General features: G+C 40.4%; 1 protein-coding gene across 7 annotated transcripts in view; it reads right to left on the reverse strand.

Annotated features, from left to right (window-relative positions):
* Nucleotides 1-6: 6 nt before the first annotated feature.
* LOC111671593 (cyclin-dependent kinase-like 5) overlaps nt 7-27,841 on the reverse strand; it is a 40,518-nt gene continuing 12,683 nt past the window's right edge. The window contains exons 4-20 of one of the 7 annotated variants that reach the window (XM_023428715.2): nt 19,821-19,866; nt 19,574-19,710; nt 19,308-19,428; nt 18,573-18,632; nt 16,033-16,123; nt 15,713-15,902; nt 10,679-10,759; nt 9,257-9,423; nt 7,239-7,325; nt 5,767-6,811; nt 5,222-5,323; nt 4,650-4,755; nt 3,191-3,314; nt 2,848-2,953; nt 2,514-2,636; nt 695-874; nt 7-596 (exon numbers count right to left, since the gene is read on the reverse strand). In XM_023428715.2, the coding sequence (XP_023284483.1) occupies nt 237-596; nt 695-874; nt 2,514-2,636; nt 2,848-2,953; nt 3,191-3,314; nt 4,650-4,755; nt 5,222-5,323; nt 5,767-6,811; nt 7,239-7,325; nt 9,257-9,423; nt 10,679-10,759; nt 15,713-15,902; nt 16,033-16,123; nt 18,573-18,632; nt 19,308-19,428; nt 19,574-19,710; nt 19,821-19,866 (3,126 nt within the window). In that variant the 3' untranslated portion in view covers nt 7-236. Of the gene's footprint in view, nt 597-670; nt 875-2,513; nt 2,637-2,847; nt 2,954-3,190; nt 3,315-4,649; nt 4,756-5,221; nt 5,324-5,766; nt 6,812-7,238; nt 7,326-9,256; nt 9,424-10,678; nt 10,760-15,712; nt 15,903-16,032; nt 16,124-18,572; nt 18,633-19,307; nt 19,429-19,573; nt 19,711-19,820; nt 19,867-27,841 lie in introns of all 7 variants that reach the window. The other 6 variants (XM_087180027.1, XM_023428717.2, XM_023428716.2 and 3 more) reach the window with 6 other exon arrangements.

A 27,841-nucleotide genomic window follows, 5' to 3' on the forward strand; every position in this document is an offset into this window, starting at 1 on the left:
GTGCGTGTGTGTGTTTATATGTGTGTGTGTGTGTGTATGTGTGTGTGTGTGTATATGTGTGTGTCTGCGTGTGTGTGTGCGTGTGTGTGTGTGTGTGTGTGTGTGTGTGTGTATGTGTGTGTGTGTGTGTGTGTGTGTGTGTACAGCAGGTGTACTGTTATGTAAGGGAGGTGTAGGAGCAACAGAGGGGAAACAGTGTGGTCTGAAGTGGATGTGAAAGCCGTAGGTGACAGAAATCACAGAGCCGTCTCTTTCAGGTCGTTGAGGTTTGGCATACGAGACCTGGAGGGCCGTCCGAACCCATGCCCATTCTGCCCACCCTTGATGCTCATTTGCTCTGGGTAGGGGTTGCCCTCTGGGCGGCCCAGGGCGGATGTGTGCCAGCTGGACTCCAGCTGTCCAGGCAGCGGGTAGGCTGTCTGTCGGCTCTTCAGCTGGGGCGTGCTGACCCCTGAGTGACCCCGGCTTTCTGTGAAACCACCTTGAGCAGCGGCCGGATTAGGCAGCGGCTGATAGCGCATGTCAGAGGGTGTGGTCTGGTTGGAGGATGAGGATGAGAGGTGCAGGAGCTTGCGCAGTGACTTCAGTGGCTGACTCTGAAATAAACACGACACATCACACGACCATCTTTAAATCAAACCTTTCAAAACAACACGTTTCAGGAAAATACCTTTCTCGTTTCTCTGAGACTCACTGGAGAGTGTGAATCAGACAGTTTCTCAGGCGGCCAGTCCTTGTCTCGGTCTCGGTCTTGGTCCCGGTCTCTGCTCTTGTCCCGGTCTCTGCTCTTGTCCCGGCTTCTGTGGCGGCTGCTCTGGTGACTTGAAGACCTGGAGGACTTTTGGAGAACTGTCTCCACCCCATCTGTAGGAACCTGTCACACAGTGAATGCATCATTTAACCTGTTTAAATGATAACTTCACACTTGTAACCAGGGGAGGTCCTCACAGTGTAAAGGACAAGAAAAACACAGAATGCGCTAAATCATTTCTTCTTTTATTTTGAAACTATGCTCCCGTCCCTTGTGTTCCTTATGGTTTAACTTCCTGTCTTTGTTTTTTGCCCACCTGTGTGATTGCTTGCCCCGCCCTAATTAGTTCCACCTATGTCCTATCGTCTCCCCTGCACTGGTGTATTTAAGTCTGAGTGAGTTTGTCTGTTCAGTTCTCCTGTGGTCCCTTGTGCGCCTCTTTCTGTTTCCCACTGTTCTTGTGGGTTTACCTTTGTTCTTGCTTCCTGTCTTTTTTTGGATAACCTGTTTTTGGATTCCTGTCGGCCTGAACCATTTAGCTCGCCTGCTCATCACCCATCTTCCTCTAAGCCAGCTTACTCATTTATTAAATACAATACACATTTTTACACAGATTCCAATTAAAACCTCAGAATGTGCTTAAGAAAACATATTTGTGTGTTTGTGTTGTCCTCTACATGTGTTGATTTACCACTGACATAAGTCTGAAGTTATTTCTGATAATAGGCCAAAGCATCATTTGATCTGAAGTGCAGTGAAGCCGTAAAATTAAAAAACAGAACATGCAGCTGGAGCCAGAGACCCGAAGCATTTGCTGATCTGAGGAAGAGAAGAGACGACTCATCTTGTTTATTATTGATAAATGAAGCTTTCCATGAGAATCCATGAGACATCTGTAGCCTCAGTATTTTCAAACTATCTACTCTTCATGCAGTGCACACTATTTCCCAGCAGCTCGGAGTCTGACTGCCTGATTCCTCCTGGCCAGATTGTGTTTATTTGTGCTCTGTCATCAGCAGTAACTCCCTCCCAGCTTCTGAACAAACTGTCACATATAAATAGAAATGTAAGGGGAAGAGAGAGTCTCAAACACCTGTTTCATCATGAACCATTACTGCAACTGCAGCGGCGGCCAGTTTCACATGTCAAAATGTGGTTTCCTTTATATTTAGCATCTCTTTTGGTTCATCCTCAGTCTTAATCTTTGCTCTATAATCAGGTCATGTGTTTGGATGCACTTTGAGGGGCAGAGACATTGGACCAAATGCTTCTGTGTGATTCTGGTTCATAGTAAAGCTTCATGTGAGTGTAAACAGACACAGACTCCTACAATCTCGTGCTTAAGCAAAGAGGGCGCTCTCGTTTATCCTCAGCTCATAACGAGAGATGCTGTTAGGGCCGTGGCTGAAGTCATTGGTGATTGATCAGAGTCTGGTGGTGAACGCAGTCAGATCCATCAACTTTACTGGACAAAGATTCATGAAGTGGAAATTCTAAGAGTAAAAGTCACTTCAACAGACACGTTATGGCCTCATTTTCATTTTCCTCTGATATTTTACCTGCTGGATGGATCTGGCTGGTTTATGTTAGCAGTTCATTGTTATGTGATTCAATCAAGATGCATCATACTCATAAAATTATCAAATAAAACCACTAAAAACAAGCTTAAATGACACATTAAAACAGTGATGAATGTTAGTAATGCATGCGATGTTAGAGTGACAGTGATGGGATGAGTAGTGTAGTGTAAAACAGCATGTACCATGGGAGAGGACACTACAGGCAGGACTCTCACAGAGGAGCTATGCTTTATGTTATTCTTTGGGCTAAACAGAGGGAAAAGACATTTCTTGATGACAGGTGGTCTTCCATCAGGGACTTCCATCTGTAATATAGAGGAACATGACTGGTGGAAACATGAGCACATCACAACAACAATATCTCTGCAGAGGTGCTAACAAGGCAAAGTATCAAACATTTGAAGAGCATAAGTGGAGAGAGTATGTAGACAGACAGGTGTTGACGTCAAAGGAAAGATGCATGAAGCAGCATCCTGGCACGACTTCCATCCTCAGAGTGACTGATGTACAACTCACCATCTGAGATTTTTTCTTTTTCTTCTTTATTGCTCTGAAGAAACCCTGCTTCTCCTTTTCTTTGGACGGCTCAGAGGGGTTCAACACTACAGTATCTGGGCCAGTCCTGAAAGTAAGACAAAGCATACTGAGTACGATGTCCCAGCTAAAAATGTACAACATCTTTCAACTCCTAATAAGACCTGACAATTTCTGTTAAAGCCACCGTGTCATGTGACCAGTGGGAAATTTAATGCACCAATAAACTATTTCAGAGCAACAGACGATGAACAAATTGGTGTTGTCAAGGTAACCTGAGTTAGAGAAGAACAAAATAAATGCTGCGTTTAGAAAAGATAATTACCAGGGATCAAAGGCTGGTTGACGTTTGGAGTGGTTTGACAAACTGCTGCCGTCCCCCGACAGACCCGAGCCCCGGCTCTGACCCCTGCTATCATGAAAGGAGTTGTCTGGCCGGGGGGAGGGGACTGCTCAACAAACACAACACACAAGTTCATTCACCTTTTGATACACACAGGAAAATAAACAAACTCTGTACAGCCCCAATACATTTAGCAAACAATATGTAGCTAGCTTAAACAACTTCAAAGTGTGCTGCATAATTATCTACTTCATTTTATACTCCAGGTCAGACAGGACTGTGGAATGTTACCCAAATATTAAAAGGTTCTGGGAGGTAATTCACATATTAACAATAAACGTCATATAACATTTTCCAATCTAACAATAACAAAGAAGAAAAGTTAGCAAAGGTGTTTTTTTGGTCATTTTCTGCTAAGAACTAAAAAGGGGAAAATTTATAACATAACTTTTTTTCTCATGTGCCCCCTTGTGGTGAAGCCACAAAATACAGCGACGCAGACACCAATACCCCTACTGACCCTGTTTGTCTGCAGTTAAAGTCTTACGAAAGAAAAGTAAGATAAGAGAAAAGTCAAATGTTTGGGTTTTTTTTGAGGGATTTTAGAGAGAGTGTCTCCATGGCTTAGTTTAGTTTAGTTTGGCCCCCAGAGAAGACCGACAAGTTTATTAAATGTATAATGCTCAGTTAATACCTTGCTTATAATCGTAAGCCACGTTGACCTACCATCTTGGTTCCCAGAGGATGAATCTTATTGATGTTTCCTCTGACACCACCATGAGGGTGACATGACATGTTTCGGTAACTATCGAACAGAGTGCCATTAAATTTGCTTCAGACATTCATGTTCACCAGAGGATGAGTTATAATAATGTCTGACTTTTCATTTAGTGCCACCAGGTCAAAATTTGTTTTTTTTTTTTTTTACCAAATACCATAAAATCTAGTGACACTGAAATTATCCTCAGCCGTACTTATTTTAACATTATGTTAGCGTGCTAACATGCTAAAATAAATGGTGAACAAATCCTGCTAAACGTTAACATGTTTCACTGTGAGCATTATAATTTAATCTGGTTTAATAAACAAAATTAAGAGTTCCTAGTCAATAGTAGTCAATACATTTGATTATCATGTGTTCATGCTAAATAAAAGGTTTTCATTGACAAACAAACTGTCATCAGATTTCTTTAAACTCTTACATATCAATCAAGCTCTGGGTTGGAATCCATAGTATTTTTTAGATTCTGCAGTCACTAAGAATTCTGAACACACTGGCTTTAAGTAATGTCTCATCAATAACCATATAAGATTTGGAAGAAATTATTTTCTCACTAAACTGTAGTCAAGAGCCTGATGCCTGAATCTGAACTGACAACTTGATCTCCACAGTGCAGTGAAAGAAAGAAAGATCCTGGAAGAGATGTGTGACTAAACCAACCTCTGTAGAAGCTGCCCACCCTCCGAGGCATGGATTCACTGTAAATGTTGCGATTCTCTTTGGAAGAGCCCCCATCTTCTGTTTGCTGGTCATGATATAAGCCAACCTGAGTCACAACAGAAGAACTAGTCACATACAAACCTCAGAGATCAGCTGCTTTGCATGCCTCTCTATCTGAGCTGATATTTCTATTTACCTGAAAGAACAGAGGGACAGGGAGGCGTATTGATTTACAGCTGGTCATTATAATAAAACAACATTTGTAGAGGCTATAAATGTATTCCAGAGTCAAACTGAAATGAGCTGTGATGACAAGCTTGACTGTGCTATTAGAAGTAGTCACTTTAGAGGGAAGCAAAGCACATAGAGAAAATGAAGAGGCATCTGATGCAAAGAGACAGAGAGTGAGAGAGAAAGAGAGAAAGAGATAGATAGAGAGAGAGAGAGAGAGAGAGAGAGAGAGAGAGAGAGAGAGAGAGAGAGCAGTTCATGACAGCGGTATCCACCCACATCCGCACTCTCAGAAGACTGGATGTGGGTGGGAAATGGTGGGTGCAGGCAGAATGTCGGACCTCGCTTTTTTGCCGCTGTGTGTGAAAAGATGCAGTGTTGTCCCTTGTGGAGTCCCTTATTGAGGGTCTGCTCTGGGTGACCTCAGTGGGTGCCTGTTCGCTCTGTTAATGGAGACATGATGAAGCATGAAGTGAGCTCAGCACTGCAATACACACATACAAATACACACACGCACACACTATATATACTATATGTGTGTATACAGTATATATAAATATACAGGTAACAAGAGGCTCTGTATATCTTAACAGGAGAACAACACTCCTAACATTTGCAACATCCATAGATGGAACTGCGATCATGTTAATCCTGCCTTTTCCGATTTTTTACAAACCTGAGAAACTGACTAACAAGATGTGGCTGAAAAAGCTAAACACAGATCAAGATATTTTCAGACGCCACCAGAATAAATCCTGGCTGCTTTGTTGTACAATGACTGAGGAAGAGTTATCCAACACAACCTGGTGTAGGCATGATATGATTAGATCCTGTAGGCTTAGGCTTTCCTGAAGCGTGGAGAGGTTTAAGTGGGCTGATCACTGACCCTGCTCATGTCTTCTTCTCTGGAGGAGCCCCCAGAGTGGCGAGGCAGCGTGCGGTGCTGCAGCTGTGGAGACAGGAGCTGGAGGCTGCTGGCTCTGGTAGGCATGCCCTGCCCCACCAGCAGCCCCTCGTCCGCCCCGTGTGTCCTCTGGTGGTCCCTCCGTACGTACATGGAGTGGCGGTGCGGCCTCTGCTGGGAGGAGAAGGGGCTGGTGTATCCCTGACCGTAGGACAAAGGGTCATGTGGAGCAGACAGAGAGTGAGCGTGGCTCCTTTCAATGCCACTGTCCCCAGGGTCCAGGGCATCTGATGTCTTGGCCTCCTCTGAGGCCTTGTGGCGGGTGGAGGAGCGCCTGTAAGAGGAGTCCAGAGTATTACTTTCTCTGTCTGAACGCATGCTTCCTCGGCCAGCTGTGCTGGGACCCAGTCTGTCGACTCGGCGGGCTGCTGGGCTGCTGGGAGCTGTGAGGTCAAGGCAGCTTGAGGGAAAATAGCGAGATGTGGGCTCATCAGCATAGAGATGCACATCATTTAAGTTCCCTACTGACTTGGCATCACTAAGCGTGCCGTAGCTCTTGGACAAGTTCAGGTAGGCGAACTTGGAGGAGGAGGGCGTGGAGCTGTGAGACTCCATGTAGCTGTGTCGACTGTGTTTCTCCCCTGATTGAAGTGTGTTGGTTTTCCCCTCCACAAAAGAATGGCGGTTCTGCTGTGAGCGAAAGTTGGATTTGAGGTACTTGGCCCCGGGGCCGTCGGACACCTTGGACCCCAGGTTCATCTCGAAGTCGCCCTTGCTCTTGGCCTCACCCGGGCTGAGCAGGTGAGGCAGGTTGCTGCTGGCCAGGTCCATGCTGCAGGAGGTGGAGTGGTTAAAGATCTGCGGCTGGTAGGTCTTGGGATGAAGGGTGGGGCTGAGGTTGATCGCTGCAGACATGTTGCCATTGAGAAAGCCTTCGTTGTTGGGGTGGAGGTCTTCATGCCGGGGCAGGCTGGAGCACTCTCTGCTGCTGGAGCGGTGGCTTCCTGAGCTCTTTCCCCCGTGGCTCCTGAGAAAGAGAAGAGAGGTCAACATCAACATCCTGTGCATCACACATTCAGCTTCATGCAACATATTGGAGGCTATTGTTGTTATAATGTAGTGATTAGTTGGTTTAAATCCTAAGTAACTGTATTCAGTGTGTAAATATGGTCATGTGTGTGATGTTCCACAGGGATCAGTAGTAGCTGTACTCTTCCTAATATATGTAAATGATTTTAAATCTGCAGGGGATTGTGGGATTTTTCTGTTTGCTGAAGACTCACTTTTAAATGTCTTTGACATAGAAAACACTCTTAGTCAAGTCATGTTGAAATTAAGTACATGGCTGGTGGATAATAGTCTCACACTCTATCACAGATATACATGGGTATTTGACAATTATGCAGTACAATATTTTTTGTAAAACACAATTTTTGAAGAAAAAATACACATACTGATGCAGCTGTGAAGGTGTCACTAGCTTTGTCCATTCTTTCACCATGTTTTTGAGCGTTTTCACTGAACTGCACTGTAAATGTGTCCTATAAAAAATAGCATGAGAGAGATTTATCTTTATTGTTAGATACTTATATTCATGTGGTGTTTTTCATTTAATATGAAATTAATAATAACACCATTTTTTCCCATGACTTGTTGAAATTATTAGATTTTTTAATAAATGTTCTTCTTTCAAACTGTTGACAATTTAAGACGAGTGATGATGACATTTCAGCTAAAGCTCAAGACTCAACTCTGTTTTAAGATATTTAAGATATCTATATAAGATATCTATTTCAGATCAGGAACTAATTGAAAAATTGAAAAAAAATGTTCCATAATTATAGAGTTTAACATACAGTGTTTAATTAAACAATATAATTTAGGGGTTTGTCAAACCAAAGGAAAAAAAACACTTTCAGTGGTTCGAGAAGAAAACTTGCCATGTAAACACGTCTTTGGCTGTAGATGAAAAGTGAAAATAATCTCCTCTCTAACCACTTCTCCTCGACCTTGATGGAAAACATCAATAGGACAAGGAAAGATATGAAGGAGAATTCATAAGGACTTAGGAAAAGACACTGCAGTGCAGAGAGAATCCGACTGCACTTTTTTTTTTAAACACACAGACGATAAATCCTCCTTTACTGACCACCAAAACAAAACAAACAGGACTTAAATGTTGAAATAATATAACCTGAGAGAAAAATACAAGTTATGCAGAGTTTTTACATTTTTTATACATTTGTTAAGTAGAGATAATTCATTTTTAGTGCATTACACAATGGGAGGGTTTAGTGAAATGACATTTATGTATAGACTATAGTATCTCACTATGATGATATTTGAGGTTAAACTATAATGGAGTGTCACTTTAAATGTTACTGCAGCAAGGAATTGTCCTTTCGTAAAGGAAGGTCCAGTGTTTCCTATGCTAAAGGGGATAGGAAATATAAAGATAGGAAGCACTGAAGCCACTTTCCTTATCATTTAGAGAACTGGACCAGCTCTGATCATGGCTGCTGCTCAGAGACTTCAGCTCATTTCACTCAGTTAGAAACCTTCCTAAGAAAAAAAGCCGGCAGCCCAGCAACATTTAAAGTGACACACCATTGTCGCTTCACTTCAGCAGAGCCAAGTAAATGTAGAAATAACAGAGCAATTGTTTTATGTTTGTGACACTATCCAGAACTGACTGACAAGGAAAACCCTGCCTGAACGACTGAAGCCCAAATCCATAAATATAGATTTACTCTCTTTAAATCCTGTTGGGAGTTATGAAGAACAATTACATTGGACTATCGAACTATTATTGTTTTTTTATTATTATTATTATTATTATTACTAATGAGCTGCTGGACACTTGAATTTCCAGTAGGGGATGAATGAGGTATCTATCTATCTATCTATATATCTGTCTATCTATCTTTTGAATTTATAGTTAACAATATCATCATCATAACAAAATACTATATACATAAATGTTGTTTCATTAAACCCCTTAAAATTATGCCTGAGGTATTAATCAACATTTTTATGCTTTACCTTTTATTAATTGAACCATCCTTGAGACAGTCACACCATAGGTCCTTTTTGAGATTTGCTTATTAAATTTACAAAATTTAATAGCAAAGCAGCTTTGATAAGAACAGGTTCATGTCAGGTCAACAATGTGTGTGTGTGTGTGTGTGTACACATTGGGATCCAAAACTATAGAAATAAGTGAGCAGGGGCACAGCAGTCTTGGTTGTCATTATGGTTTGGGGCGATGCTTCAGTTTTATGAATACCACCATGTTTCTTTTACATGTTTCTAGTTTGTTTTATTTTGTTTCTGCATGTCCGTGTTTCGTGGGTTGCTCTAAGAAAGGCCAACACATTCTGCATAAGAAACAACGCATGAACCGATGTGTGTGAACAACAGGGAGACACTGACAGGCTTAAACTAGCTACACAGTATAGTGCTCAGTGCTGACCTGCTGGGGGTGGTGTTGTCTCCATGGTGAGGTTTCCTCTTGGAGGAGCGTACAGGTGTAGGTGTGGGTGGGCCGGGCCGCTCCACCAGCCGCAGGGTCTGGAAGGTGTGGTGGTTCAGGCTCTGCTCTGTGAGAAAGCGCTCTGTTGGGTTCAGCAGTAGCAGGTTCTAATGCATAAACACACAGAGGGAGACCGTGAGTCCCTGAGACACCTCGAACATCCAGACCTTGCAAACACACTGAAACAGTCATGATATGAGTCACCACCATTATCATAAAAGTCAGGCTGCTGCTACATTTAATTGTGTCTTACAGGCACCAAACACCAAACTATTATGTTAAATGTGATTTGTGACATTTGCTTTTTTTTCTTACTTGAATAAATGTGTTTAATAACCTGTCTCCATGGATTTTAATGAAAGGTGAATTCTGTGTGAACGCACTCAAAATAAAACCTTTGAACTGAACTGCAGTTACATTTTTACATAACAGTAATTTACAGAGGTAGCAACTTTCTCAGGACAAAAACAGAACTAAAAAGACAGACAGCGGTACGCAGCTTCACATTAGCAATTAGCTGACATATTTTGTTTAGTTAATGTCTACACTCAACCTTAGAAAGCCCGTTTAGTAATAAGATAGATGCCCGTCCTTGCTGAAGTCAGTCCTGAGATGACATGTTAGCAGTGAGTCATTATCTGCTGGGAAAAGCACAAGCACACAGCCCACATTCTTGACATGAAGCTCCTGTTTACAGTGCAGACACACCAATAACAGCAGTGCTGGAACCAGGATATGAGCTGAGAGATGCTGAAGCAGTGAAGAGGCATCATGCAGTCACGACGTAAACATGATGATAATGATGCAATTATCAGGTGTCTCGTTTATAAAAATATGAGTTTTCATGGATCCTGTCTGAGCTGGACTAAACTAGACACTGATAAAAGGTCAAAACTAGAATCCTCTCCTCTTGGTTGTCTGCCTTCGTCTCTCAGACTAGTTTCAGATTATATCCCTGTTAATCCAGAGTCAAATAAAACATGAACCATGTGTGTGGAATTTTGTCTTAATTGTTTTGTGAGATCACTGTGACCTTTGACCACCAAAGTCTAATCAGTTCATCCTTCAGTCAAAGTGAGCATTTGTACCAAATTTGAAGGGATTCCCCTGAGGAGTTCTGGAGATATTGCGTTCACAAGGCCAAAATCATATTTTGTGAGGTCACTGTGACCTTTGACCTTTAGCCACCAACTTCAAATCAGTTCATCTTTCAGTCCAAGTGAACATTTGTGCCAAATTTGAAGAAGTTCAAGGTGTTACTGAGATATCATGTCCATGAGAATGCCTCTGTCTCTGGCTGCCAGGGTGGAGGCAGAATAAAAACATCTCCTCAGCAGAGCAGCGTTGCCAGATCCTCCTTACCTTCAGCAGGTCCAGCAGGCCACCACCAATGATTCCCAGGTATCTTCGCTCCAAGGTTTGGGGATGGTTCACAGCAGGGAACTGAAACAAGAGAGAGAGGAAAACAGTACAGTCAGTGAGAAAGTGATAAATAATCAAGTGATTACTACTTCGTCCAAGGACGAGCAACATCATCCTCCTGTACTGTGTAGAGTAGGAGTATATGTAATCAATTTGTTCATATTCCAACAGGTTAATTACCTGAACTTAAACATTAGTAAAAGAAGGAAACCTTCAAAACATAAAGAGCATCACCAGTTCCATCGAAACTCAACAGGTTGAAACTGTTACATGTCTGGAGGTTTATATCAATATGAACTTAAACTGATCAGAAAAGGTTGATGCTCTGCTTATGAAGTTATCACTTTAACCTAAAGTCCCTTGAGGTCAGTACCAAAAATCTTAAATGTTTTCTATCAGTGTGGCCAATGCCTGGTTTTCTCCTAACATCATTACTGCCAATGATCTGACTGGGATTATAAAGCTGGTTTGGTTTGATTCCTGATTCATTAGAGACAGTTTTGGAGAAAATAACAAAGAAGATGGTTCAGACTTTGGCGTTTTAATGATCTGAGCTGTGTTGTATCTGTGTTGTGTGACTGTCTCACAGCTGGGAACATGTTATACTGGCCAAGATAGATATAAGATTGATTGATATAAATTGTAGTTTTAACACAATTATTTAATGTATTGCTTTAACTGTTGTTGATAGTGTGCCTGTTTTATTGGTGATAGTGTGATTGGTCTTTAATTTATCAATTGATTGATTGTTTTAAATACAATGTTCTTTATTCTAGTGGCTAGGCAGGTTATATATCTGTTAGTTTGCATGTTAGTGTCACTACGGTTTCTGGTATGGTTTTCACATTTTATCTGTAGTGACATGTCTGTCTTGAGTATTTATTTTTCACTGTATGTTGTGAGTGAAGTAGTTTCCCCTCTGGGAATTAATAAATCTAAAGTAATAAATAAATTTAACTAACTAATGTGTCTGTGTCTGTGTCTTTTAAAAGTCTTGTTTCCTCTGATGTTTCCCTGCAGATGCTATGACTTCTTTTGTGAATCCTGTGAAACATGGTTCGCCGACAGCACTGTTGCATGTGATTTCTTCCACATCCAGATTTCCTATATCAGTCTCTCATTTTGGTTTTATTTTTCTACTGACTGTTGTGAATCTGCCATTTGCCTAAAGAAAACAAAAAAAAAAACTAAACGTCCAGAAGCTGTTCTTTTTACAGCACACATTTCCAAGTGTTACAGAAAGCACAACGTAGGTGGCCAGTGTGATAAATCAGCCATGAACTTTGTTGTATGGTTTCTTGCTGTTCTGTGGCATTAATTCAGTATACACATGTAGTTCAGTCAAAAACCAAATACTTGTATGTACAGTGCCTATAGAAAATCATCATACCCCTTTGAAATAGTTACTTTATTTGTCATACAGCCTGAAATCAAAACCCATTAAAAAATTCTTTTTCCAGTTTTATTTACAAATTTAGCTGTACAACATCAAAATAATGACAAAAAAGGCAACAGTTCTGAAAATTAATAAAAAACGAAAAACTAGAGGGTTGGAAAAGTCATGAGCCCTCTGATTTAATACTTTGTAGAGCTTCCTTTTGCTTTAATTACAGCCATCAATCTATTTGGATATGTCTCTATTAGCTTTGCACACCTAGATTGGGGAATATTTGCCCATTCTTCCTTGCAGAATTGTTCAAATTCAGTCAAATTCTGTGGGGAACAGCGATGGACTGCTCTCTTCAAGTCAATCCACAGATTTTCTATCAGATTTAAGTCAGGGCTCTGACTTGGCCACTCAAGGACATTCATCTTCCTATCCTTAAGCCACTGCTTTGTTCTTTTGGCAGTATGTTTAGGATCATTGTGGTGTTGGAAGGTGAATGACCTGCCCATCTTCAGCTGTCTAGCAGAGGGATGCAGGTTTTCCTCAAGAATTTGGGTGTACCTGGCAGCATTCATTTTCCCTTCAATCCTGACCAATTGCCCAGTCCCCGCTGAAGAGAAGCATCCCCACAACATAATGTTGCCCCCACCATGCTTCACAGTAGGTATGGTGTGTTTTGGGTGGTGTGCTGTGTTTGGTTTTCGCCAAACACAGCGCTTGGAGTTCAGTCCAAAAAGTTCAATCTTCGTCTCATCTGACCATAAAACCTTTTTCCACATGGTAACAGAATATTCCAGATGTGTTTTTGCATAGCGCAGACGAGAATGAGTGTGGCACTTTTTCAGAAAAGGCTTCTTTCTTGCCACCCTGCCATACAGACCAGCTTTGTGTAAAGCTTGTGAGATTGTTGTCACATGCACAGACCGACCAGTCACAGCCATGAAGACTTGTAAGTCCTTCGAAGTTGCCTTTGGCCTCTTGGTAGCTTCTCTGATCAATGTCCTTCTGGCTCGGTCATCCAGTTTGGACGGACGGCCTGATCTAGGCAAGGTGTTGGTGGTGCCATATGCTTTCCACTTTTTAATGATGCTCTGAACGGTACTCAGAGGGATTGATAAAGCTTTCAAAATCTTTTTGTAGCCTTCACCTAACTAGTGCCTTTTTACAACTTTATCCCGGAGTTGTTTTGAATGTACTTTTCCAACCATGTTAAATCCTTTCACTACCATGCACTACGATTAGTGGAATTTTCAAGAAAACATCTGGTTTCATTCTAAAGTAATCAAAACCACTGCAATTAATATCAGGTGGGAGGCAATTAGCATGGTGTTTGATCTGGAGGTTGATTGGTTGCACCTGAGTAAGTTTATAATGGTATACTCTATACTCAACCTTTAATTAAAAAAACAGGTCTAGATTCTGCAGTTCTGGCTAATTATAGGCCTATTTCCAAACTGCACTTCCTTTCAAAACTCCTCAAAAGACAGTCTACAATCAATTAATGTCCTTTCTGGAGGAGCACAATATTCTTGAGGTCTTCCAATCTGGTTTTAAATCACTGCACAGCACAGAATCGGCACTTTTAAGAGTTTTTAATGATATTCTTTTAACTTGTGATTCCGGTGAATGTGCTGTTCTTCTACTTTTAGACCTAACTGCTGCATTTGACACTGTAGACCATGACATTTTAATTTCACGTTTGAAGCAGTGGGTGGGCATCAGTGGCATAGCACTGGAGTGGTTCAGGTCGTACTTGGCAGATCGAACTTTCTGTGTGGGCCTTGGTGACTCTGTATCCTCCTCTGCTTCTCTGTCATGTGGTGTCCTGCAGGGCTCAGTCCTAGGCCCTCTTCTCTTTTCTTTGTACCTGCTCCCGCTTGGTTCCATACTTAGGAAGCATGGTATTTTATTTCATTGTTATGCAGATGACACTCAGGTCTATATGCCTCTTAAAAAGAATCAAGCATTCTCTGTTACACCCTTACTTGAATGTCTTGCCGACATAAAGGCCTGGATGGCTCTAAATTTTTTAAATTTGAACGAAAAGAAGACAGAAGTGATTGTTTTTGGTGGCAGCTCCGAGACCCTCTGTCTAGATCTAGGTTCCTTGGCTCAATACCTAAAATCCAACGTCACTAACTTGGGAGTTAAGGTGGACTCTGACCTCAGACTTGACAATCAGATCAAGACAGTTGTGAAGTCAAGTTTTTAACAGTTGAGGCAGCTGGCCAAAATAAAGCCAATTCTTTCAAAGCGGCACTTTGAGACAGTAATCCACGCCTTTGTCACCACAAGGCTGGATTACTGCAATGCACTTTATGTGGGGGTTAGTGGGTCCTCCATCAACTGTCTCCAGATGGTACAAAATGCTGCTGCACGTCTTTTAACTGGCACACGCAAATATGACCACATTTCCCCCATTTTAGCCTCACTTCACTGGTTGCCCATACATTTTAGGATTCATTTTAAAATCATTTTATTTGCTTTTAAATCTCTCAATGGTCTCGCCCCTCCCTACCTCTCTGAATTGTTGCACCCAAATTCACTCACCCGCTCTCTCAGGTCAGCTGATCAGCTGCTCCTGAGGGTGCCAAAAACGAAGCGCAAGCTCAGAGGGGACCGTGCTTTTGCTGTGGCAGCTCCTAAAATGTGGAACGATCTGCCTCTGCACATTAGACAGGCGTCTTCCTTGGTCGTTTTTAAATCCCTTCTTAAGACCCATCTCTTTTCCATGGCATTTGACACCCTGTAAGATGTGATTTTATTTTATTGTTTTATCTTATTTTATGTTATTTTATTGTTTTATCTTATTATATATCTGTTTTTATTGATGTTTTATGTCTTTTAATTTATCTTGTGTTTATAGTTGTATCATGTACAGACCTTCTGGTTGTTTTTTAAAGTGCTTTATAAATAAAGCTGGATTGGATTTGATACTCTAGGGGGCTGATCACTTAACCAAATCAGGTATTTCATTAACTAATTTTTAATAGTATTTTAAAATGTTATTTTCACTTTGATGATGAGGTTTATTATGTGACCATAAAGCTCAAACAAGTTTGATTTAATTTATTATAATTTCCAGGGTGTAAGGTGACAAAAGGTAAAGATTTTCACAGGGTATGATGATTTTCTATAGGCACTGTATATTTATGAGGTGGAATTCAGACAAGAATTTAGGGTCCATGCTGCCACCATTGATCAGGGCCCTTATCATTGAGTATTGATAATTAACTGATAATTATATCCTGAGGCGTGGGCAGGGAGGGGAAGGGAAGGACGACCCAGGTCTGTACCACCAGCCTGCCACAGAAGACTTATCACAGCCTTCCCTCACAGAGCGCACAGGATACATGATACACGATGAGTCATTGTGATCCAATCAGTCACGGCACAGCAAACTCAGCCAGAAGAAAAAAAACAAGCAAAGAGTGCAGAGAGATAGCAGGGAGAGAAAATCAAGAAGAAAATAAGAAGGAAAAGAAAAGAGAGGAGGAAGCAGAAAGAGAGAGCAAAAGAGAGAGAAGATGGGTCAGCAGAGTGACCCAGAGTAAGGGTTGGGGGTGAGGAGTGTGGCCTGACGTTACCCGCAGCCCATGGAAGCGAGGGTTGTTGTAGAAGAGCTTCATCTGCTCTGGTGGCAGGGGTCCCAGCACTTTCTGGATGGTAAAGAGCTGGTCAATCTCACTCTCTCCTGGGAACAGAGGCTGTCCGTCACTCAGCTCTCCCAGGATGCAGCCCACTGACCACATGTCCACTGCCTTCCCGTAAGGAGCCCTAGGAACCAGAGATTTAAACGATTGGTGATGAAGGCCAGACATAAGAACAGCTACTTAAAGGATAAGTCAGTGTAGTAATAGATTCTCTCATTCAATGTGGGTTGCTGGATAAAAACTAGCGGACGTACCCGAGCAGGAGCTCTGGAGAGCGGTACCATCTAGTGGCCACATACTCAGTGTAATTGGCATCGGTCCCCTCTGAGAGATTACGTGCAAAGCCTGGCAAGAGAAGACAGAGGAAGCAATATGGTATGATGAGGAGTCTTTTGATATGCTCTACATCCTGAGACACCTGAAACTGATTTCAGCTGGGTAACCCTCTGGATGCTCATTATGATTCAAAGGTGTAAGTTACAAAGTCGCTGAGTTAGACATAAACTGTGCAGTAGGAGCGATGATGAGCCCTCTGGGAATATTAAGTCATATTAATCCTGGATATTGTTTAACACAAACCATATTCACTCATAAAATTTTAACTATTAAATTATGGAAAAATCTGAATTCATTTTCAGAATCCTGAAGCTTGACAAAAAATTTACAAATAGAAAAAAAGTAATTATTTCCCAACATTTTGGGAAATATACTTATATTTTTTTGATTGACAAGATAGATAGAAGACCATACTACTCTCATTTTAAAGCTATAATATGTTACTTTTTCACATTAAAATATCAGTTGTGTACCTACATCATCATACATTTTTTAAGGAAATGTCAAAATGAAATCCTTAAATTTAATCATTGTAACGGTCCATTTCATTTGGTCACCTGTCAATGTCATCACGTGTCACCGTTGTTGTTGTCTGCCAGAAGACTCAAAACTGATGTTTTGTGCAGTTTTAAGTCATATTTTTAAGATACACTTTTTATATCATGTTTGTTTTTAATTACATGTTTTAATATTTTAGTCATCGGATGTCTGGATTTTAAGTTATCAGAGAAACAAGCTAAGAAAACGTTAGTGGCAGCTCAACTCCCAGCCTCTCCGAGATATCTTGTGTCCACCAAACCATGTCAGCTAAACACTGATTTTTTATGTGAAACTGCTTTGTTCAGTGTTTTTACTGGTTATAATCATCTGGTGTGTTTGTTATGGATAGGAAGACACCTCTGTTGATAATTCAGCCCCAGGTACAAACCTTCTAAACAACTGACATTTAAGGAATCAAAACCAGGGCAATGGTGGTAAAGACAACAACTCCCATGATCCCACACTATTTCATGATGTCTTTTGTTATTGTTTTGATCGGGGAACCTCAAACAGCAGAAAATTACATATTGTGTGTTTGAGTATGAAGCTAGAGCCAGGAGACTATTGGCTTAGCTAGCACACAGACAGAAAGCAATGGGAAACAGCTAACCAGGCTTTATCAAAAGCTAAAAAGCTACAAACAAAATGTCTACCAGCACCTCTAAAACTCACTAATTATCTGTGCTCCCCTGTTTCCAGTCTTTGTGCAAAGCTAAGCTAACCAGTGGGTAGAGCTGTATAGTAGTGAAAAAATGACATAAAATGTCAAACTATTCTTTTATTGTGGGATATTGATGTTTGAATTTGATTTTCCCCTAGGGGATAAATAAAGTATCTTTCTACCTATCTACCTACCTATCTATCTATTGTTTAACTATATCCCCTCATATAGATTTTAACTATATGGGTAAACATTTTCATTATTTTCATTATCATTATTTCATCAGAAGAATGACTGTAACCTTACAAATACATAAATTGTATGATAATCAAATAGTTTTCAAAGAGGAGTTTGAGATTTTGAAAATCAGTTTATTTGCTGAGTGTCAGATAAGAACATCAATACAACTCTTGTGTTTCTACATTAAATATGAAGCTGTTAGCTTAGCCTAGCATAACCAAATTTACAAAATTACTGAGCTAGAGGTGCTGGTAGGAGACACAGCTAGGCTTGATGTTTCCCCATTTTCAGTCTTTAGGCTAGGCTAAAGCTTACCAACTCCTGACAGACTCAGACATAAGAGTGGTGTCAATCATCTTATGTAACTCTCAATATGAAAGCAAAGAAGTGTACTTCCCAAAATGTCAAACTATTCCTTTAATGATACCAAAAAAATTAAAGAATGGAAAGGGAGTACATTGATGCTAACAGCTGTTAGCATGAACTCTTCATTTCCACTGAGCATTTCTCAGCATTGCTTGCTCCAACATTAAAAATCAAAACAATACAAAACAAATGTGCAGTAAGACACAGTCCCAAATGTAAACCTTCACAGCGGAGTCTGTTTGGCCTATGTCTGTTCACTCAATGCCTTTGGCTGACACAGAGCAAACAGCAGGTCTTCAGTCTCTCACTCCAGACTGCCTACACAATATTGGCTATGCCTTGTTTTCCATTTCCCCCTGTTTTGTTGTGGCACTACCAGATTGAATCAAAGCATGATTAGTGCCTTGTTTTCCAACATGTTTCATTGATTGAGATGAGAGAAGAATGCGGAGCAGCAGCCTGAGAGGCAGGAGAGAGGGCTGCACACAGAGCTTTAGATAACCAGGTGAAGTCTGCCTGCTGCACTCCTGAAGCACTGTTTTCAGCCAAATATAGTTTTGGTTGAAAATATTCCTTTTACATCACAGCTTGGAATGTTTGGTTGCCTTTCTTAAAGCTCTAACAGTGTGAGTGTTTGGTAGAAGCGCTCACCGAAGTCACATAACTTGAGGACGTCATCAGAGCTGATGAGAAGGTTTTCTGGCTTTATGTCTGAGGAGGAAGAACACAGATGGGACAACACATTAGCTGGTGAGGGGCACCATCATTACATCATTACTACCATATTTCCTTCCACCACATGTTCATCTGTCACATTGAAAAGATTAAATAAGATGAAAGAAAGATATTTCTTCATAAAAAAAAAAAACAGGAAAGAATCATAAAAATCAATCAATGAAAATTCACAGATTGTAAAGTCAAACCATAAGTTCTACATCAAATCCCTCGATAACACGGTCATATGTGTGCCTGGGTATACCACAGGCCATTTGGATGGCTGCTCTCTTTTCTGTGACAAAAGCTCACATGGGCCATCTGGTTTCCTGCTCTGCTGCCACTGATTTGCCAAATGCTCACGTCTTTTGAACAATAGAGTGGTCGGTTACATCACATCAGAAAACCTTTACAGCCACTGTTTCAAGAGAGAAAACTCATAAATTCCTACTTTTTTTTTTGCAAAAAATGCGACAAATGCAGAGAATTGGTTCCCATTGTTTCTAAAAATATAAGCACAGATGGTGCCCAGTGACGGAGCAGTGTTAAATGCTGCGCTCCGTTGACACTGCATGAGCCTATTCCTGTCTCTTCTCTGTCTCACTGTCTCCCTTGTGCTGTTTTTACCATGTGTCCTAATAACAAATGATTTTACCTCTCAAATGATTTTACCTCTGTGAACAATGTCGTGCTTGTGGCACCAGTGAATGGCTTTGATTAACTGGTAGATGTAGCTGCGTGCTTTGTCAGTCGGCACACCGTTTGGTAACTCCTCAAGCAGCTCAAGCATGTTCTAAACAAGAACAAAACACAACCAAATCAATCTGATCAATCTGACCACCACACAGCGGCAACCACATATATATATATATATGTATATATAAAAATATAAAAATCATGTAGACCTAATGAAGGAATGGTCTGTAGAGGGAGCTTACCTTCTCCACATACTCAAAGACCAGATAGAGCTTCCCTCTTCTGCGGAAGGCCTCTTTCAACTCAACAATATTCTCCTGCTTGAGGGTGCGGAGCATCTTAAGCTCCCGCAGCGTTGTTTCTTTGACCTCCTCATTTTCTGTACGGAGGTGAGACAGAATGGGAAATCAGGATTACACTGGGCTCACATGTGACAACGAGGGTGTTCTCTGATGATTTTGTCCTAATCAGTGAAGAGAGCCCTCTTACCTTCACTGTCCTTGAATTTCTTAATGGCCACAATTTCATTGGTCTCCTGCAATGAAAACACAGCAGCTTGTGAGAAATCAATCCTACTTTTCACTGCTCCTGTCAATACATTGTGACAGTCAGAAAAAACAGCAGTGCAGATGAATGACAACACATATAATGGTATACTGGCTGCATTAAGTAGACAACACCATTTAGTATTTAAATGTGTGGGCTTTGGCTAAAAACATAGGCAGTAAATGATTGAATCTTAAAATACAAACATATGTTTTTAAGATCGAGATCTCATAATTAAATATCTATTTGCCTACTAATTAGCATTTCCAGTAATAGTAATAATAATAACATAATTTGGTGGTCAGAACCCCAACAAGGGTACATGAGATGAGTCTAATACAATGTCATACAATGATTACTTGGCTAGGAGAAGGGAAAATGCAAAATTCTATTTATTTTTCTTTATTTTTTCTTTTAAATTAGCAACTAGTTTTATTGTCCAGGCTTTTTTTCCCCATAAAACAGTCTGATGTATAGCTGTAATAATTTGTTGCTTAATAGAATAGTCAATTGACAGAAAATTAATTAAACAACAATTTTGATAATTGATTAATAACTTAAGTAATTTTTCAAGCTAAAATGCAAAATATTGGAATGTTAAAATATCTTTTCTCACCTATCTCTTATTACACAGATTCACTGATAATGAAAATAAGTGTTAGTTGCAGCCCTAATCTGAGAGAAAAATTCCATCACAGACACATGCACCCTGTGAGAAGGGCTGCAAGATGACATAATTCCACGTTAAGAGGTCACAAGCATGAAAGTTTGGGTAACACAAATCAATCTGAATGATTCACTGGTGAAATGCAGTGCATACGGGACCAGTGCACCTGGACAAGTGGACGCCTTATGAAAAAAATCCTGCAAAAATAATCTTTGTCATCTGGTTACAGCCATGAATGGCATCAAATAATCAACAATATACAGACCAAACAATGAAACTCAGAACTAATGACCACCGATTCAATGTTTCTCTGAGCCACTTCTCATCATCCGTCCATGAAGTTCTCTGTGAGAGACACCCCACCACTAGCCCCATTTCTCGACATGTCCTAGTTAGGCCTGGTATTTCTGCCTATGGCTCAGAACTGTGCTCCAGTTTCCCCCTCGTCACAAAGCCCGAGGCAGCATCACACCACTCCAACGTGGATCACAGTGAACAGTGAGCCCTCCTCCCAGAATGGAGAAATATAACATGACTCACAGCAGGGTCAACTCCACAAGCATCACTGTGCTGTGCATATGTATGACAAACTGTTATACGTCTAAATCACTTGTTCACTAACAGAGGAAATAAAACCAGTCAAGTAGTTACAGTGAAATTTAACTAAACAGGACCAGAAGACTTGAAAATCGCAGATATTGGTGATTGATACTGAAACCTTCAGAAAAGTATCTACATCAGTGGTTCCCAACGTGTGGGCGGGGCTGAAAAGGTATTGCAAGTGGGCCGACAAATCATTTGCAAAACAGTACAATTTTGGTGGAAAGATGTAAATATACATATATATATATATATATATATATATATATATAAATATTTACATCAAAAAACATTATTTATATTAACATTTATATATATATATATAAATGTTAATATAAATAATGTTTTTAAATGTTTTAAAATTAAATTATCTTTAAAAACTTTAAATACGTCTTTCATTGTTTTTATTTTTTCTAACCTAATGTCAGGAACTTTACTTATTAGCTATCTCAGTCTGATTGTGTGCTAAAAGACTACGTCCATGGCAAAAACTGGAGAATCCAAATGCTGGTCAGCAACAGGAATAGTTAAAAGGAAAGACAGTCCGGAGACAGATGAATGTACAAATGATCTCTCCTCTGTCAAAAAAAAAAAAAAGAGAGTTTCCCCTGATTTCAGTTGAATCCTGAATGTTTGATCGTTATCATTAAAATAAAAAGTGCTGAGGCATTATTGTTATAATGGTGATTTTCACTTCAAAGCAGCATACAAGCAACGCCTGAACAGTTCGCTTTCTACTGTTTAAGTCTGCATCCTAAATATGTAGCTTGTACAAGCGGGTATGTTTTTCCTTCAGGAAGTTACAGGACAGTGGAACTCCAAGAAGTCACTGCACCTGACCAAGAAATATTTCCACCATGTAACTTCCCATAAAACCACAATTAATCATCTCTCTTAATAATACATCTGTATTTGTATTTGTATTTGTACAGATTCAACAAATTAAAGTCTCTATGTTGTGTTAATTAGTGAGCTTTAAACATTCCAACCTATCTTTTTACACCTGTTTCCATTCTTTACGCTAAACTAAAATAATCTAAGCTAAGCTAAACTAAGCTAAGCTAAAATAAAATAAACTAAGCTAAGCTAACCACCTGCTAGCTGTAGGTGCATACTTACACTCTCTTAACATGAGAGTGGCGTTTTCCTTCTCATCTAACTCTCAGCAAGAAAACAAATTCATTTATTTCCCAAAATGTTGAACTATTTCTTTAAAATGTAGCTCCTCTACTGGCCATTAAATGTTGGTTTTACCATTAGAAATATCTGAGCAAGAAACACGTGTTCATTCAGAAGCGTCATTAAGAAGTGTCCTGATGGTGAATGAAAAAGCAGATTTGCTGAAAGCTTTAAATGATTTTTGGGGGCCATTTTGACTTTGTTGTTGCTGCTTGTTTGTATCACCTTAGTTCCACCAGGATTCATGACCCTAAATCCAGGCTTCAAAACATCCCTCCTGAAACCACCTGTTGACATCACAGACACTAGAAAATGTTTTTCAGCAGTCTGTGAACTGGACACAGCGGCCTGCTGGTAAACACACACTTGGGGAAGGTGAAGAAGGTGGAGAAAATGAACAAGGTTCACTTCACTGCTTCCAACAGCATCAATTTGCTCTTAAGATTTGTGGAGGGCTCAAAAGTAAGAGCTCTCCCGTCACCACCTCCTCCACAGAAAACCACCAAAACTACCCAACCAGAGACTTTAAAACTTGAGCAACCCAAAGAAACCTGTTTCTGTGCTCCAATTCACAGCACATTACATCAGTCATTAGAGTCAGTTCAAGTTATTTCTGCCTCAAGTACAAAAAGTAGAAAACAATGCAGTCAGGATGATAACAGAGTCTCAACACATACTGTTTAAAACCAATAATACAGCACTTATGTTCACATTGATCTCATTTGTTCACAGCCACAGTCAAATAAGTTTGCAGTTTGAGTGTCTATGTTTATGTTGGAGGGATCAGTGCAGTACAGCAGCTCCTCTTAACCTTTTTGTGTAACATTTTATTTTAAGCTCTTTGGAATTCCCATGTGGCGATGGCTCATTTATGTAGGAGAGAAACCAAGCTGGGTAAATCATTTACTATGAACATGCTGTCCCCTCTCCCACGACCTAAATAATAAAGATTAAGCACAAACACGACCACCTACTCAACACCTCTACAGTCCGGCACTTTAAGGTACAGAGACTACATCTAAAACAGATTCTAGTTGAAATTTCATCAGACTAAAGAAGGCCTGAGTGAAAGTTATACAAAACGAATGATGCACAACATACAGTCTAAAAATCCAATTTGTTTTTTTTGTGACGTTACATGTAAACTGTCATTATGCTTCACACTATATCAGCTCATTTTAACTATTATTTAGCACTGCTCTTTCTCTGTTCAAACTTTAATTTACATTGCATTTCTGTCCACAAACAATTAGTTTAAACATTTAAATATCACCCATGAACAGGTTATTCATGGTTCATGTTCTTGGTTAAACCAGTCAAGTTCCGAGGCGCAGTGAGTCTAAACTGTGCTGTATAACGTTCTTCCTGCATCATGCTGTCATATTCATTTTATGAAGTGTGTGCTGCCAAACTTGTAGCAGGCTACAGCACTGAACCCAGAATTAAGGAGGTTGATTTAGTGTCAGATCGTCTGCACAAAACATGACATTATCAGATTAATATTATGTTATGTCTCTATTTACACTGTCCAAACAAGGAGATTAAGCATGAACTACTTGGCTGTGAAATTTGTTAATAACAGCTTGGTGGATTTAGAGTGCAAAGCCAACAAAATGTTCACTTGGTAGCGGGAAGGTTACCTCCAACAAAGCACAGAAAGAAACTGAAAATGTGTTTCTGCTGCACTTCAGACTTTTTCATGGTAGATTTCTTACATATACAGTGTAAGAATGTTTTTGACGATGATGTTTTCATTTATCATTTTATATTGTGCTGATGTTACAAAGTAATTTTTTCTTAGGTCAATGCTGAGCCACATATAAGGGACAAAGATAACAGTAATGACTCTGACCTGCTGCAGCGCATCATCTACTGCCTACAAATCCTCCATCCGTTCATGTTAGCTTTTACACAGCATAATCCCAGTTGGCTACATCAGTCCTATATGGGTGTTTACAGTAACATGGAACTTGTTCAGCTCATGGTATATGTCCTGACAAGAGACACAAATCTGCCATAAACAAACAGGACAGTATAACTGCTGGGGTGAAAGCAAAAGCCTCATTGCCACACACTTCCTGGCTCCAGGTGCAGTTTTTTGTACAAGGGGGTGAGAAATTAGTGTGATTATGCAGAACAGATTTGAGAATCTCTGGAAATGAATGAATATCTGGGCCAAACTGCACAGTAGACAAGTCAGTTGAAAGATGCAGCATTATAATGTAGTGCTTTACATCCATTGTTAGTAAGTAAAAAGAACTTGGGGGGAAAGACCACATCCAGGACGTGAGACTCCAGTCACAGGGGGTACATCAACAGGTGGGCTGGGCCTGACAGTCAGTCTGCCTCTGACAATGCTTCAGAGTTAGTCTTGAAATAGCCTCCATGTATCAGGGGACAATGACGACTTTAACATTCAGACAGGAAACGTGTGTCCGCTCTTACATCTCTCTGTCTAACGCTCTCTGGCTCCTGATAGGACCACATAGACAAGTGCGCCACTGAAGGTGACCCATTTAATGCTAGATGTGAAAGTCCTTTTTTCCTCTCATGTCCCAGTTTCTGTTCACTGCCTGCAAAAATAACTGTTCCCTTCAAAGGGGGCGGATAGACCTTTTTTTTCTCCACTAAATAAATCTAAATGTTACTGACAGCCACTCAGTTTATTTAGGAGGAAAAAAATTTAAGCCGGCCGCATCAATTCTATTATCTGAGGAAAAAGTGCCATCGGTTATGCAACTGAAGAAAATGAAGCTGAAGCAATGCTAAAATAAAAGATAATCCAAAAAAAGGAACATTTATAATCAAGATAGGACAAACAACAGATGACTGTAGAGCAACGGTGACTCACTTTATGCTGCATGGCAGCTCCTAAGACAGTGCTGGGCTTAATAGACATAGTCAATACACTAATTACTCATTTTTGGATCATTGTGTGGTTTCCTCATTTAACAACTCAAAGTCACAGGCAAACGCAGAGCATACATACAGTAATCATTCCCAGCACAGGTTTCTTCAAAGTGACACAGCAGTAAAGGGTAAAACATGCACAAAGAAGTGTTAAATTACTGATTACTGATTGTTGATGCTGTTATTTTGTCTTTTAACTTCCTGTCTACAAGGAAATGGGAATATGTAACGTTGTGTAAGTGTCATCTGCTGCTCATGATCATCTTGTGCTTGCATTTTAGCAAATATGTGACTAGTTTTACAATATACAGAGTAGATGAGCGACTTTCCTCCATGGCAGTCTTACTAATGACCCCGGTTGAGTCAGTTCTTCCACACAGCACTGTGATCAGCTAGTCATGTTATTATAATTAAAGGGAGACAGTAACTTTTGAATAAAAATTAAAAATGAAATGTTAACTTAACAACACCAAGTACACTAAAGCCCTTTTCAACTGGTCAAACCCACTAACGCCCGCTAACATTGGGCTTTTGGAAACGGGAACAATCTTCATTCACACTCAGGTCAAATGATTATATATAGGCTCCAGCTCCCATCAGCGTTGATGGAAACCCAACACTCAGGTGAACCCACTAATTTTCATACCTTTTCCTGCTGAGCACACAGACACTAGACACACCTGTCACCTGTCCAGCACGGTGCTGTTAAAACCAGAAACACAGACGCTACACTGCGCTCTGGGATGAAAGAGTGAGTCCAGCCCTGAAATAAGTTTTAAAAACAATCACTGATTCAAGCGTCTCCCAGAGGTTTCAACACTTTTACAGGCGCAACAACCTGAGGACATGACAGATCTGTTTTACCAGTTCGCATGATGGCTAGCAGCTCTCTCTCCACTGCTACTCTGTAAGTGCGCTCTGTAAGTGCATGTGATGACATCGCTCCTTGCAGTTGTGTGTCCTCAGTCTGAACAGAAAGGTAAACTCATCTGGCAGTGGAAAAAGGGTCAATTGACTTTTATTAGTAGGTTTACCCTTGTTAAAAAAAAACACTTAAACCTGCTAATTTTGGTCTGAGCTGGAATGACCATATATGGACATAGCCTCTGTGACGTCACACACAGGTTTCTGAGAGGCGGTTTTGAAGCTCAGAGTGAGGTGCTCCACCATCGTCATCTTGGCAGTGCCTGACTCCGCCCCTAACTCCCAGCTAATCCAAAAATGGGCAGAGAGGAAGGGCGTGTGTGGAGCTGAGTCTTTGGTGCATACGCTCACCCAATCATATGCTCACCTGCCTGTCACTCAAAGCGAAACTCCCAACTCCATAACTTTAGTCCTTAATAGAATGTAAACAGGTGAGTGATATAAACAGTTGTCATGAAGGAGGAAATTACCCATGAGACCAAAACTGTTTTTGTACCAGGCATTAACATGTTTAGTTCTGCTTTTAACATGGGAGTTTATGGGGATTGACTCACTTTTAGATCCAGACTCTTGTGGCCATTCGTTTCGTGGCCATTACTACGTTTTAATGCTCTGGGGGTTGCAGGTCAGGTATGAGCACTAGCATGTGGCCAATGTTACCAAACTTCAGATAGAGTAGATATTGCTGTGTAACTGACATTACTCAGTCGATTTGTATCTTTTCTACTTGTGTCCCTGTTACACTGTAAGTTAAAGGAATAGTTTAACATTTTGAGAAATATGCTCTTTTGCTTTCTTACTCACAGTTGGATGAGAAGAGTGATACCACTTTCATATCTGTAAGCTGAATAAGTGACTGTCAGACAGTTATCTTAGCACAGACACTGAAAATAGGGGAAACAGTTAGCCTTGCTCTGCAGGGACCAGTTGCTGCTAGTCAAACAGCGGAGACTCCAGGAGGTTACATTTTGCTCATTTGGACAAGGCCAGGCCTGCTGTTTTTCCCCGCCTCCAGCCTTTGTGCTGCTTGAACTACTTCTTTAAGCATCAGTGCCTTTGAAACATCTAGCTACTGCTACAACATAAAGTGAGCTAGTTGGGCTAGTTGTATGCCAGATAGTTAATACTGTAAGTAACCAAAAACCTTTTAAACTCAGTATCTGGTGGTGCTAGTATGACCTCTTTAAAAATGTGACCATGAGATTTAGTAGAGATTTATAGTGGGAAATGGAACTGATCTGGATCAAGACTTTTGACTCGTGTGTTTTAGTTTGGAAACTTCCTGATTGGGTCTTATATGTATCCTTCCCTGCTATGTCACACTCATATCATGTGACCCTTTTCAGGACAAAAACAAACAACATCTGTCTCAACTGCCAATGGTGAATGCAACATGGATAATGAATTGTGTTGCTTCTGCATTTTATGAAGCTAAGCAATCTCTGGTCTTACTTTTCGCCATCGCTGTTCCTTGTTCCTTGTATTTTCTGTAACTAAGCAACCAACTGCACAGTAGACAATCTGCTTCTTGCGCATGCCCAGTGTACGTAAATGGTCATGTGATATACGTTTTCAGGTATGTTAGTATTGACTGACATTATTTCTGATACAGAGCTATAATGCTTGTCTGGATGGAGATTGCTTTCCTTAAAATGAAAACAGTTTTAAAATGAAACCGTATTAT

Source organism: Seriola lalandi, unplaced genomic scaffold (genome assembly GCF_002814215.2).
Source record: "Seriola lalandi dorsalis isolate HSWRI2012SDOR001 ecotype SW California unplaced genomic scaffold, Sedor1 jcf7180002054885, whole genome shotgun sequence".
Taxonomy (NCBI): Eukaryota; Metazoa; Chordata; class Actinopteri; order Carangiformes; family Carangidae; genus Seriola; species Seriola lalandi.